This window comes from Orbicella franksi, chromosome 5 (genome assembly GCF_964199315.1).
Source record: "Orbicella franksi chromosome 5, jaOrbFran1.1, whole genome shotgun sequence".
In the NCBI taxonomy this organism is placed as follows: domain Eukaryota; kingdom Metazoa; phylum Cnidaria; class Anthozoa; order Scleractinia; family Merulinidae; genus Orbicella; species Orbicella franksi.
The window spans coordinates 1,348,835-1,364,117 of NC_138149.1; the positions used below are offsets into that span (position 1 = coordinate 1,348,835).

A 15,283-nucleotide genomic window follows, 5' to 3' on the forward strand; every position below is an offset into this window, starting at 1 on the left:
TTTACACAACAAAAGCACTGAGGTCTGTATCAAAACAAGGTCAACTACAGCCTCGCTGCCATCCAAAGGCCAGGTCACTGAGCAGACAACTGTAAAATGGTCTATTGACTGACACAAAATGTAGCTCCTCTCGGGGCTTCTCGATATCCAACCCCGTTCCCAGGGTCTCTCATCTTACCGCCCCCTGGAGCGAGCGAGGAGAGGACGGCAAGATGAGAGACCCTGGGAACGAGGTTGCTCGACATCCGACATTCTAAGTGTAAAAAAGTTACCATAAACATTACAAAATCCAACTGAATAACAAAAGTTTAATAATCTAAATGAAACATATACCAAAGCCGGACTTCGGTGTCGATAAATTTTTTAAAAAGAGTACCCTTTATATTTTTGCTTAAAATGCTTGTAAATTAATTTAGTTGCTTTCCATACTCGACAAGGTACTTCTAGAGGTACTTCTAAATTGTAGTTAAACGAAAATCATTCCATTTCAACATTTCCAAGTACTTCTCTTTTTAAAGAAATAAGCCAGCAATCTCTAGTTACCAAAATGTCAATTATCAACTATGTTTTAATGTGGTCTACATAAAATATTGTATAAACTTTGGTCTAAAGTGGAGTTTACGTATAAATACCAAAATTAGTTTATATCAATGGACAAACACTTCTCAACTGCTTTTTAAATAAAATTTTCACCTCACTCTACTGAGTATTGCTTCTTTATTACTTCGGTTGAATTAACGATACGAATAAAGACTGGACTAACCATTTAAAGATCAAGGTTAGTTTCCATCTCGACTGTTTTCATCGATCGTGCGAGTTATGTTGGTATTAGCACAACAACGGAGAGGACTCGGGTGAGTCTTTTATCTTGGCCCCACTCCCCTGACCTGGAACAAACTCGTATCTAACTTAATGTTCCTCGGCAAAGTATTTAAACGCAATCGTTTGTTAAAAAACGCCTTGAGCCATTTTTTAACAAGTTTAAAAGTTATTCGACAAGATCACTGGGCAGTTGTCACGGCGTACCATTACTCCGGTTTGAAACAATCGTTAAAGTGGTGTCTTGTTTAAAAAAAAAAACAAAAAAGAAAAAAAACTTCTGCGATCTGTGGCGATCGCAGCTAAGATAAACCTTATCTCGACGATCGAACTGATAGTGATCATATGAAAACGGGTAGTCGTAAGGATCACTCAAGCTTTTCTGTAGTGATCGCAGTGACCATATGGAAACCAGTCTTTAGACTACTGCCGTGGTTCCATAAGAAGTCTCTACAGTGATATGACTGGCAAAGTTATAAATAGACATAAGTACTTAGCTAATGTTCATTTCCCCGTTTGGGTTACGCTTCTTGAGTGTTTCCTGACGAATTGTAATACAAAATTTGAATCCCACATGACTCACAGGAGGCAGCTAGTTTTCATTTTATACAAATATTGTTTCTTCTTTTCTCTTTTTTGTCAGTACAGTGCCAGGTTTGTGCTGTGCTTCAGGATGTTTTTCCAGCTCCTGTGGACAATTACTAACCTGCAAAAACCCAAACAAATCCAGTTATGGAAAATTTCTTTTGAAAATTGAGCCGGTAAAGCAAACTCAATAAGGGAGGGGAGAGAGGGAGGGAGACAAAAAAGCTCAAAAAGCCCCTGTACTCTCCTTTGCGTTTTTCCCTTTCCCTTCCCTCGTCCTTATTACTTATTGCATTTTACTAACCGGGCTGGCTAATAACGTCTGCTTGAGGTCATAAAACACGGCCGAGTCTTCCTGGGTCAAAAACGTGACAGCGACACCAGTCTTTCCCGCGCGGCCGGTTCTGCCGATACGATGAGTGTAGCCTGGAACAGAAGCACCAACCAAAGAGGTCAACGATTAGTAAGAGAGAAAAATCCTTCTGTCATGTTGTTAAAACATTAAAATATCTTAAGCGAATATATGGCGAGATGGAGCGCGCATTTAAGGATAGCCTTGCAGCTTACTACATCAACAAGTGAATCAGCAACACCACAAACCTTCAATTGACTTGGCCATGTCATAGTTGATAACAAGCGACACATCCCTGGCGAGACAATAAAACAGATCAGCAAAACACAACAACAAACTAGGACAGAAAAAAACAAGATGAATATCACGTACTTGATATCAATACCACGGCCCGCCACGTCAGTCGCTACCAGGATATCTTTAGCACCAGACTTGAGACTCGACAAAGCAAACTCTCTGTTAAATTGAGAAGAAATAAAAATAAATCAACAGATTATACTTTGTTTAGCCAAATTCTCACGATTCACTTAAAAAGGTACTGGGTAATCAGTAAGAAAATGACCATTTGTATCACTGGACTACTCACCTCTGCTCCTGGTTTCGTCCACCATGCAAGGTCGTTGCGCGGAACTAAGGAAAACATTATACAAAACGTAAGTGTTACAATAATATGCAAACAGAGAACGAGGAGAATAGGAAAAAACTTACGCCCATTTTCTCCAAGGATTTTGCCAGCACGTCTGCTCCCTAAAATAATAGATTAAATGGTAGTTAGTTATTGTAAATGAAAGAATTCTTCATTTTTTCAGCCGCAATTAGATCATAAACACACCCACTACAGCTGATACAGAGCGAGAACAGATCAGATTGCTACAATACTTAAATTTACTGCTTCTGTAGTTCCTACACTTGACGCTAAGTTGAACTTTTGTTGAACAGATCAGATTGCTACAACACTGAAATTTACTGTTTCTAGCTCCTGCACTTGACGCCAAGTTGAGCTTTAGTCTCATCATTGTAAGCAAACACGCTTTATGAGACGCGTGCAGACTGATGTTCACACAGGTCTGACGTGAATACATCACATGTTCGCATCGTCCTGGATGACATCATAATTTGTACAGCATGTAAGTTCAGCGGTGGAATTTCTCTGTTATCTTGTTCATCTCACCTTCTTTTGGTTGACAAATATCATGATAGGCGGATCAATGCCACCGTTCAGTATCTCTAACAGCTTCTTCCTGTTAAAACCACAAAACATAATCGTTCGAAAACATTCACCGAAGCTTCTTACTGCAGGGTGCTTAGAGAGAAGGCTCTGTGAATTTGTGTCATAGTTATATCCTTTTACTTTTAATTACTACGTATTTTGACCGCTTCTTTAACCAACATTATAAGACAGACAGACATGGCCGTTTGCGATCAACATAAAGTTTAGTTTAAGGTGTGAAACGTTAAGGCAAGAGAAACGCAAATTATGAAGGAAACTTCTCCTCTATAAATCAGCACGTATCTATTGAAACTAAACCCTGCCAACAGTGTTTACCTCTTAGCTCCTTCTTTAAGCAAGTGAACTCTCTGTTCTACTCTCTCAACTGGTCGACCTGTAACAGAAATGAAAATGCTCATTAGAAAGGAGAAATACTTCACCAGGGCAAACTTCAAAATGATATTTACCTATAGAACCGATATACACGACAGCGGGCCGCCTGAAAGGAAAATACAGAATGTTATTTGAACAACCCACAGCAATATGTTGAGCAATGACAACGGAATCTAATTGTGACGGTTAATGATAAACTAACCTGCTTTCTGCTGAGATAATTCTGTGGATTGCTTTTTTTCTACTAATAAACTGGACATGCGTCTATAAAGCACTTACCTAAGATAGTTTCTAGCCAAGCGTTCAACTTGCGGAGGCATAGTAGCTGTAAACATCACGGTCTAGAAAAGCCAACAAAAACTAACTTAGCTCCCAAACAAACTAATCAGCGCTAGATTCCACTGCCGGTACTACAGTACTGGCTCTTCAACAGTCTCTACAAGTTTTCAGTGAAAGATGAAAGTCCTGTTTCCTGTCAAACTTGATGAGCCCACAATTCTTGTTTTTCTACAGAGAGAAGTCGCTTCCGCGTCGTACACTCCAAGTATTCGATTGCACAGTACAAGTCTGAAATTCAGTATATTTCCTTTTCTATTAAACAAACGTTACTTCCACTTTTCCACCACTTAACTAAAGCAGTTCTCACTTCAGCTGAACTGTTTTCTTTACAAACCTGTCTAAACCGGTCTTTTCCCATGTATGCCAATAACTTCTCCGGATCTTCAGCGTCCTCAGAATCAGGTTTAACGTTGCTAACTGGTAAATGTTCCAAGATTTTCTGGACCTCAGGCTCAAAACCCATGTCAATCATACGATCAGCCTGCAATGATTACATCTCCGTCAGCTGAGTTGGCCTTGCCTATATTGTAACTTGGTCTCAGTGTTTTAGGTTATTCTGTTTATTTTTCTTAATTATGAGCTCTAAAATTTTAAATTTGCCGAAGAACTGGTTTGATTTCAAGTATTATGGCTGACATTTTCATTTCCAGCCCAATGGTTGGTGATTTGGTTTACACATCTTTCAGTTGTCACTACCTGGTAAGAGTAGCACGTCTGTTATTCAATTACTGAGTTTCCTTACTATGTTATTGTTTGAACGAATACTACGCATAAAAGTTATCAGGACTGCTTCCGAAGAATGAGTGAATTTTAAGTAACGCTGTGCTTCGAGACTGGTGGACCCTAAGCTAGACCCTAAAACACACAATCAGTCACCGGCACTGTTGTATTCTGAATAATACTGCTGTATATGATCACCACCAACCTCATCCAGGACAAAATATGAACAGCGACTCAAAACAAGGTAGCGATTTTCTGATGAAGGAAGAAATAAAATTAGGAACCAAAAGCACGCGGGAGAAACACACGAAGAAACAAAGACAACAAATGATACGTATAAGTAATGTACGTAAGTAAGTAAGTAAAGACTTCATCTATACTGCAAGTATAACAAAGGCAACTATACCCAGCACATCAATCAAACGACCAGGTGTAGCAATGACAATCTGTAAAAGAAAAACAAAAACAAAAACACAGTAAAACATTATTCAGATACGCGAGGAAACACATTTTTTTTGTTTCTCTTGTCACGCAATCTTCGAGGGCTGTTTTTTGACAGCTGGTAACGGCACTGCAGCTTACCTCACATCCAAGACGTAACTGAAATCCTTGATCCTCGCGTGACAGCTTTGAAATAAAACAAAAAATATCCAAAGAACTGTACGTAACAAAAATGACAGCATCATTTTGGTATTCTTAGTACGATTTGAGGAATAAACAAAAATTACTCGTTGTCTACAAGAAACCCAGTGAAAATGGTTTTAGCTTGAAAAATAACAGGAAGCTATTAGCAAATGAGATAGGTAACAATGGCAAGGATGGGATTATGCTATAACTAATTGTATAAATGAGAAGCTCATGTTTTAAGGTTTGGGATGTATTCTTTTGAAACTTTACAGGAAAGCTGTCCTCTGTTACTTGGCTGATTACAAGGACTAAACACATCTGTAAGTCATAAGAAACTACGATAACATGACCATGATGTGGAACAAATACGTCCAGTCTTAATCTGCCACCAGTGATCTGATTTGATTTGCACTTAGTGAGTTACGAACATAAAGATTATAGAACAGTTATGTCAGTTGGAAGAATTGACTGGTACATCAGCATATTATCCCCATCCACTTTGTAATATGTAATGAGAAATAAGCTATTGAATGCAGCCAGAGTCCATCCACTCGGTTACGGGCTTACTTACTTACCCCACCAATCACAGAAACTGTCCGAACGCCCAGAGGACGACCAAACTTTGTTGCATCATCTTCAATCTGGAAAGATCAAAAACAAAAATCTCACATTAAATTTTGACACAAAAGATACAAAACAACACAACATAGTGACAAAAGAAATAAATCATAGTTTCATGATTTCTGTAAATAATATTAGCAGTGGCTTTGGGAGAGGAGCATGGGCTCTTTTTAAGCTGGTAATCAAGCATATAAGAGAATTGACCCACGGAATACAGAATTAATAATAATTGACCAACAGAATACAGAAGCAACTTGTTTTGAAGAAAAGAAAACCAATACCTTGATTTCAATGGATATTATCTGGTAAATAAAGTTCTAATAGTAGCTGAGGTGCACTGGTCTATCACACAACTAATGTCATACAGCTTACTCTACTTTTGAGAAACAATGCATATATTTTTCCATTAGAATAGCATTACCGACAACAACAATCACCAAACTTCATTCTCACTTTTTACTACTTACTTCATTTGGAATGAAATTCGAGTACTGGCTGAACAGAATAACCATCAAACCAAAAACAAAACTGAACTTATTTCACTATGCAGAAAAAGAGCAGAAGTTATCCAACATTCTCGCACACAGACAAGTCATTTGTTTACCTGCTGTGCCAACTCTCGGGTTGGAGCTAAAATCAAAGCATATGGTCCCTTGTCAGCATCAGTGTCTCGTTCTATCTTAGGCAGTCCCATGATCCACACCAACAAAGGAATTAAAAATGCTGCTGTTTTTCCACTACCTTTACAAAATAAAAATATATAATAATATAATTTATCAATGCATATTAGTGATGCAAACTTGGTGTCCTATTAATAGTGTTCACTATTGATCATCCACCATTTATGAAGGGAACTTATAGTTAATCTAAGATAACTAGCTAATCAAGGTTTTATTTGTGCAATTTAAAGGCATTTTAATTTCAATATTCATGGATTAAACTTAACATAAGTGACTGTTGCCTTTGTGCCACAAAGTGCAAAAAAATTAAGATTAAATAATGAAAAATTAGATGTCCAACTCAAATTGACTCTGCGTCAGCCAGGCTTCTATTATCACAAATCTGCACAAACATATTGTAATTATAATTGCAACTTGAAACAGAATAAGCTGAAGATAAAGCTACATTGTATGCAGAACTTCAGACCTGTCTCTGCTACTCCTATGATGTCCCTGTTCTGAAGCCCGATTGGAATGGCTTGACGCTGGATTGGTGTTGGTTCCTAAAAAGACATGACAGGTCTAAATTACATTGCTCACATGCAAGAACTCAGGGCACTTTAGAACTTACAGTCTGCCCTATGTTGCCTTGCAATACTATGGGATGGGTTGGGAAACTTGTATGGAGCCCAGGGCCCCATGGTCCCTAAACTTAACACCATACATAACTTTGAACAGTGCTGCTGGGTTGCCTGTGGTTACCTCGTATCCCAGTTTGTCAACTATATCAAGTATCTCCTTGGGAAGAGGACTCTCCTTCCACGATCTCAGTGGGTATGGAATCTTACCACCTAAAACAAAAATACAACTCTAAATAGTAAGTTTATCATCAACTGGCTATCGATAGACTGGTTTACAACACCAGGTTTATAACACTAAGCGTTTTCAATCAAGATGTAGAAGTGCTCACCCTTAGTGGAAATGGTGAAGTCTTCTCGTAAAATACGCCAGTCTCTTTCAGCCATCTCTTCTAGAGATTTCTTGCTCCAGTGACGGTCATCATGAGCACGCTGTCTTTCCAGATCACGTTGTTTCTTTACTCGTGACCTAAAATTGAACAAATTATGCTTTGGGTGTTTTTCAAATTTATTTCGCAGCTGGCTGTTGTGCGAAAAGCATGCAGGAGAGAAGAGAGGCAAAAACATGGAGTAAATTAAATTTTTGATTTCAAGTTAAAATTTTTAATTAGAACTTTAAGTTTGAGTTATAAGTTTAAGGGCCCATTAACCGATCTTTTCGAGCCGTTGCTAAGGAAAATTTATTCTCATATAACATCATTTTTGGTCAGTTCAGAGTTATTGCATGTGTTTTAACTTTTTCATGATCAGCAACACTAGTGATGACGTCATCAGGCCACGCCAATGGTCATGTGACTAATACTGAAAAAACGCAAAGGCTCCCAGGCAAATTACTTTATCGGGATTTTTTTCATTCATTTAATATTTTAATTGAAATCCTCATTACGCTATGCATAGATTTTGTTTCATTTTTAAGAGGTCCGATTTTGAGAGAATTTCAAAATATCAAAAAATTCGTAATTTTCTGAAAAAAGCATGATTTTGAAAAACGAATGCATAGCTATCTTTCCAACGTTGGCTTTAATCGAAATCCGTCAAAAAAGGCTGGATATAAGGAAAAACCGCGTTTCCTTTAGCATTTTAAGAAACCGGAAGTGCGCCCGATATATATTGGAAAAAAACCCTATCAGCGCGTGCACAATTTACACTACCAGTGCACTTCGGTAAGATCAAACAAAGCCACAAGGAGTTAGTTTTTCTCTTTCTGTTGCTCTTGTTTTTCTGTCTTTTTCTTATTTTGTCTTTGCTTGTACTTTTTTACTTTGAATTTTGTGAAACACAAAGAAAAACATCTAAAATGTAAGCGAATTTGGAAGTTATTGAGTTGTTTTGATTTTCCGCACTAAGGCTGACGTAAGTAACTGGAAGTGAAATTTCACCTCCTTAGCAACACGCGCGAGCGCGCCCATAAATCGGTTAATGGGCCCTTAACATTTTCAAAGTTCTGTAGCTTCAGCCTGTAAACAGAAAAATCTGTCAAGATCCCCTGAGCACACTGTATATACAAAAGAATGAGTAGCTCATAACAATTCACTTACGCCTCTTGGGTCTTTTCTTCAACAGTTCGTCTTTTCTCCAGCATTTCCTGGTAAAATTTCCCTGTTTCTTTCTTCTGCCACTGTTTGAATAAATAATTCTCCATAAATTTTATTATAAAATTATTCTGTAGAGCGTCAGTTTACCTATTATCACATGTACACAGAGTGTTGACTACACTCCACAGTATCTTGAGTAGTAAATCTTCCAGACACCTACCAACTGAAAAGCCAGCTTTACTTTTAAATGCATACACATGCAAGCAGGTAGCAGTATCGTCATTCCTCCTGCAAGTGGTTATTGAGTTATTTTTTTTGTAAAAAAAATACCTCTTAGTCGGCATGTCGGGTATGTTATGGACGGGTCAACGGGTGAGTGAGTGAGTAAGTGAGTGAGTGAGTGAGTGAGTGAGAGATGCATGTATGTCACTCCAATCAGATTAGATCTACTATAAACAGCCAATCAAATTTCTTGTTGTACAGGTAAATGGTATGTGAGAAGATTTGATCCCGATAGAGTTCAGAACGGCCATATTTATTCTTCTATAAAAGAGGAGGAAGTATTCATATATTGGGTTTACTTCGACATTTTCTGTGGGTTAGGCTGAGGATTTTAGTTAAATGAACGAGATGAGCCTTGAGGTTTGAAACAGTTCATGAGTTAGTAGTATGCAAATGCAACGAGATATTTTTATTTTTAGTTACAAAGGTAACTTGATACTTTTGCTTTTCACAAGGAATAAATTCAATTAGAGGTCACGAATCGTCGCTTCTAGTTCTTAGGACATGTTTTAGAGGGGACGAGACTTTAGATTTGAAACAGTTCTAACGTTTACAATAGTAAGTGCTGGTAATGATTGTTTTGTTCTTGTTGCATGCAAATATAACGAGATATTTTTGCTTTTTAGTTACAAAGTGTAATTTGACACTCTTGTTTTTCACAAGGGAGTAAATTCAATTAGAGTGGACGAATCGTCGCCACTCTTTCCCACAAGATGTTTGCTATCTTTAGTAACAAATGGTAACCTAACACTTTTGTTTTTTATTTTGGAGTAAATTCAATTAGAGCTGACAAGTTATCGGCTATTGTTTCCAGGATATTAAACAAAAAAGAAGCTTTCATTTCTGGATGGTTTTTACATCTCTGCAGTAGCAGTTTAATAGTTTTATATGATGACATTCATTTCAGTCCGATATTTTTAAAGGTAAAAAATATGAAAACTGTTCAAATGTTCTTTGAAGACTGCGTGGCACCAAGTTAAAGTGCAATTTAATTAAATCAGACTTTCAACGTGTCAGAGGTTTTTTCTCTTTCTTTCTATTTTTGGTGAAGTTGTGTTGTGTTTTGTTGTGTAAAAAGGTAAACTTACGACTCGTATAAAATGCGAAAAAGTATTTTAGAGCAAAAATTCCTCTTGGGGGTTGGAAGGGTTATGTGATCGGTGAGTGAGGGAGTTATGCATGTGCGCGTGTCACACCAATCACAGTGCAGGTTGTATCAAAAAACGAATCAAATTGCCTGTTAGAAAATAAGATGGTATCTACATTAATCTGGAGACGTGTCAGATTACTGTAGTTTGTTCAGTCAAACATTTTATGGCTGACTATTTAGCTATATTACCATGACCAATGTAACATCGCAACCAAAAAAACTTGTCAAATTAACCAAATCATTACTGTACCATGAATGCGTCTATCTCGAACACTTCACACAAAAAAATAACTCTTTCACGCCTTGCGTGCCTATGTTCATACATTGTATGCGATGCCTCCATCTCCCATTCCAAAATTTAGTCAAGTTGTCACTGATACTCATTAGTTAGTGTAAAGAAGCACTGTGAGAATAGGGTGTCTGCCCAAGAACATAATGCAAGGATGCTGGCCAACATTGGGATACAAAGATGAGCCCTAAGCACTACTTCCTGAGCCACAGCACCTTTAGCCATGGCACTTTTGACATGAACATCCCATTTGCACAGTCACAAAAACATACCTTAATATCAATTCCACCAATGTGTCCTCTTCCAAAGAGCTGTATCTGATGCTTTTCAACATAACTGTAGACAAAAAAAAAACACATGCAATGCTTGTTAAACATGTCACTTGTGTCACCACCCTCTGTATATGAGTTGAGTTTGTTATTGATAGTTCACACTATTTGAAGTTAGTTCTCACATTGGATTGTAATCCACAGCAGTGTCCTCTCCTGTGTCCCATTCAAACACAAACTTTCTGTCAGCAAGACGACGTATCTTCTTTCTCTTTTTAATTCCACCAAGGTACCGTTCCTGAAATGAAGCACATTAATTTGATGTAGTGTCTGTAGTCTATAAGTAATTTGGGTATCTGTTATTACAGTTATATTTACTACTTTTATTACTTAACAAGTAAAGAAGTCATCACCCTTGCGGTAAGGTGAGGTATGCTGTGATAAAACACAACAGGAATATGAAATCACCTGTGGCTCATGTTTTCTACATTTCTCAAGTGTTCTCAAATTACTTATCCTATACAGACCTTAATAGCTTGGACTTCCTTGTCATGGTCTTTTTCCTACAAAAATAACAATTGTTTGTGGATAAAATCTACTACTTAAAAACAGAAAAATTTGTGGAGGCCAGTTTCCTTCACCTATTCATCTACTGCTATCCAGTCAGGGGGAGGGTAGAAATCCTAGTCACTTCACGTGACAGAAACCAGAGATAAGCTGGCTCATAGGCAGACTATTCATCTACTGGCCAGTACAAGTTCCTTTGGAAGTCAAGATGTCTGAGGTGCATAACATAATGACTACTTTTACGGGAAACAACTCAGTAGCATTGCATCTCTTGAAATATTTTTCTCTTGACTCTTGATTGATTGATTGATTGATTGATTGATTGATCGATCAATCGATCGATGTGTTTTCCTGTTCAACATATAAATTTATTAACAACTGAGAAGAAAAAAAGTGATCCTGAAATCATTCCCTTAATCCAACCAAACTGTGCCACATCTGTCAAATTTTGATCCATGTGCTTGGAAACATTTTGAGTTTGGGCATTACCACATGACCAGAAAAAATGCTGACCATGTGCTAGATCCATTTTAATCCTAGCTATAACTTACAATTTATACTCTTCAAGGAAGCATGCATCTGAGTTAAACTACCTATAAAAAGCTAAAAGCATGCATACCTTTCGCAGTTTTGCTTTCTCACTTTCAGCCTAAAGATGGAAAACAAAATGACTCAAATTCATAAATAAGTACATGTAAGAGTACTGAATGGTCTGCAAGGCTTACAAATCTACTCTCACTGACATAAGGTTTGTGTATTGCTCCTCGTATTAGTTACTTTTATCAATAAAAGCAGCCTAATGCAACCTTTCAACAGCAATGAACAGAGCTCAAACCTCTTCTTCAGTGAGGTTCTTTTCTCTCCTTTCTCTTCTTTCCCTTCTCTCTCTTTCTACTTCATCCTCTGTAGGAAGAGAAGATACAGTATATGGTACAACAACGACATAAGTCTATTTCATTCACAGAGAATGTAACTTTATAACTTGTGAAACAAAACTATTTTATTCCCACACCAACCCTATAAATTGAATGTTAAGTGAGGGGGAAGAACAGGAAAGGGATGAGGGAGAAATGGCCTAAAAAAAGTTGAGAGGAGGGAGAAATAGGAAAAAAATAGGGAGGAGGGAGAACTAGATTGAACTGGATGGGGAAATAATTTCATAGAATATTTAAAGTAGGAATCAGGGGAAAATTGGCTCAAAAAGAAGAGAGAAGGAGAATTACCCTCTGTTCCTCCCCCCTGTTAAGTTAGTAACATCCACTAGATAAAATATGAGTCACATTCATGGCCTGAGGCACCTGGTTGTGTGATGTGTATGGCAATTGTGATAAAAATTAAAAGCTAGAAAATAGGTTGATTTGCATACAGCAAAAACAAAAGACAAACCTCTAGAATACTGTGCCTCTCGAAGAAATTTCTCTCTCATTTGACGTTCTTCCTGAACAACAAAATAAAGTATTTGAAACCTCTAGATTTGTCATCCACATTATAAAATTTGAAAACACAATCTTCTGACCTTAGTCTGATAAAAAAGTAAAGACCTTCTTTCTTTCAAGTGTACCTCAGTCTTTTTCCGCTGCTCTTCAACTTGTTGTTGTCTTCTCTTCAGTGCCTCCATGGCTCTTTGTTCTTTGGTCAAAAATGTCGGCTGGGTTAAAATAAAATAAAATAAAATAGACTTAAGATAAAGACAAGGGACAACGCCTCAAAGTAGCAATGAAAAAAAACAACTTATGCATAAAATTGCAAACTATAATGTTAATGCTTACAAATGAAATGCATATACCCTAATTAATAACTACTCCACAGGGTACCAACTCAAGTAGCACTGTGGGTCCCTGTGAAAACATTTACCTTTTCTTGTGCTTTCTTTTCAGCTTCTCGTCTCGCAATCATTTCCTCAAGCGACAGGGGCTATACCAGAAACAAAAACACTTGATAAGCATGCCGCAAGGATTATGACAGCAATGTTTAAGGATATACACTGTGCATTTAAAAGCAGCAAAGGTTGATCTGTGTTAGCTATTGTTTGACGAATCTTCTCTGATGACCAAATTGTTCCATATACAGTGTACAACTGTACATGTTCAGTAAGAACTCAATTGAAACTGTCTACATTTCTACTATATATGGCAAAGAAATTCAATGTGATCCAGTTGTTTTGTCCCATAGGAAATTATTCACTAGCTATTACAGTACTCAGAGAAGGAACACCAAAATGACACATTGAGTCAGGATTATGTGGTAACTATGAAAAGGCTACCAGAAAAGTCGGTTTTACAGAACATTTTTTTGTAGGAGATGTGTTGCACCAATAGTTAACAAGTTGGACCTCAGATTAAGTGACCTGGGTCAGAGACGCACAATACTTTAGCATGTTCACCTCAACTTTTGTAGTTTTTTCTTGTTCTTGTTCTTCTTCATCTTTATTATGATCATCTGGTCTGTTTAGGAAAAAAAAAAAATTACATGTGCCAGTGATATGACTTAACAGGTATTAAACCGATCGCCAACAGATAAATTGAATCAATGAATTGGCAGATGTCATGGTAGACTGCACAAGATACTCTGGGTAGTCTGGTCTCTTCAAGGTGCTCAAGCTGATACCCCATGAAAAAACTTTCACACAGATGAGAGCTTAAATGCATGGTTAAGCATGGTATTCAGCATTGACTTTTTATATCTCCCATCCACATTTTAGAGTTTGTGACATTCTTAACCATTTTTACTGTTAGAACATAATCATACTAATTTTGTATTTTTATTTGCACTTGAAAATGACCTTGAAGAGGCCTAAACAACGTAACTTTTTTTCGCTAACTTATATGACAAAAAAACAAGTGTATGTAAAATACTACAAGAAAGAAATATAACAATAATAATAATAATAATAATACTTTATGTATTTAGCACTATTTCTATCGCTACTCAATAGCGCTTAATATATTGTTATTAAGTGGTTCAAGCAACAAATAAATTTCCTATCCATTGGACAGTTCACTTTGTTTTTTCAACACTTTTCAACTAAGTGGATAGTGTCATCCACCATTTGGACAACTGGGCCTAGAACATTAAGTTTGTAAGAAATGTTTGTAAGTAAGAAATAGACTATAAGTAAAATAAAAAATTCCAAAATTTCAGCTGTCCTTGTGTGGTTAACAGAACTTACTTTGATTTTTTGCTGTCTTTGGATTTGTGTGGTGATCTTGACCTGAAAAATGACAAAACGCAATAAACTTACAAAATTTTTGTACCCTGTTAATAAGAGTGACCTTTCATTATACATGATAGTTACATGGTGTGTCATGTCTGTGGGAAGGAAGACTCCATAAAGCGATTAAATTTTACTTTGTTTCATTTTTTGCAGTGCTTAATGAAGGGCAGCACTTGTTCAAGGGTGGCACAGCAGCCGAAAAGATAGTAACAAGAGATAAAAAATTAAATACAGCATGTCTCGACTATGTGTAATATAAAACTTACACCACCTATCTCTGACTGTCATCCAGCATTCAGCAATGTTCACATGCAAAAGCACATGCACTGGGGTACACATGCATTACACCTGCGCTGGTGGTACACATACTATACATTACACATAAACTGGTGGTACACGTGCATTATATAACACATGCAATGGGGGTCCCATACTGGGGGTACTTTTTACCACACAAGCAAACATGCATTACACATGCACCAGGGTGCACATGCAATGGGGGTCCCGTACTGGGGGTACTTTTTACCGTACAAGGAAACATGCATTGCACTTGCACTGGAGAACACATGCACCCGGGACATACACTGGGGGTACATATGCATCGACATGCATTACACATGCATTGGGGTACACATGCACCCAGGACATGCATTACTTATCCTGTCCTGCTATGCTTGACTTGTTTTCATGAAGGCTTTTTAGCTACCTTGATCTTTTGCGGTGTTTTCTATCTCTGTCTTTATCCTTCCTTCTGTCCCTGTCTTTGTCGCGTTTGTCTCGATCTCGATGCTTGTCCTTGTCCTTGTCTCTCTTTCGTTCTTTATCTCTGTCCTGAGAGTCCTTGTCTCGATGTCTGTCTTTATGCCGGTGTCGTTCTTTATCCCTGTCTCTTTCCGTGTTATCTTTCTCATCTCGAGATGCTGACTTACCATTTATTTCAACATCAATTTTGCCCTCGCTTCCCATTTTAAAGTAAATTTGGTAATCAATTTTTGGAAAAACAAAACGATTACC

General features: G+C 37.4%; 1 protein-coding gene across 1 annotated transcript; it reads right to left on the bottom strand.

Moving 5' to 3' along the window:
* Nucleotides 1-288: 288 nt before the first annotated feature.
* On the bottom strand, nt 289-15,235 carry LOC145487225 (putative ATP-dependent RNA helicase DDX23). Its single transcript, XM_081465948.1, has 31 exons — nt 14,976-15,235; nt 14,225-14,266; nt 13,439-13,499; nt 12,910-12,969; nt 12,617-12,703; nt 12,442-12,493; nt 11,891-11,958; nt 11,675-11,704; nt 11,016-11,051; nt 10,674-10,786; nt 10,492-10,555; nt 8,502-8,581; nt 7,296-7,432; nt 7,088-7,176; nt 6,813-6,888; nt 6,271-6,407; nt 5,621-5,686; nt 5,001-5,045; nt 4,825-4,864; nt 4,624-4,673; nt 4,033-4,179; nt 3,639-3,700; nt 3,434-3,465; nt 3,303-3,360; nt 2,928-2,997; nt 2,465-2,503; nt 2,343-2,386; nt 2,129-2,212; nt 2,005-2,051; nt 1,709-1,830; nt 289-1,525 (listed from the first exon to the last, which is right to left on the bottom strand). Exons 1-31 carry the CDS (start codon nt 15,233-15,235, stop codon nt 1,424-1,426), a joined length of 2,400 nt encoding a protein of 799 aa, XP_081322074.1. The 3' UTR covers nt 289-1,423.
* Between the last annotated feature and the right edge of the window lie 48 nt (nt 15,236-15,283).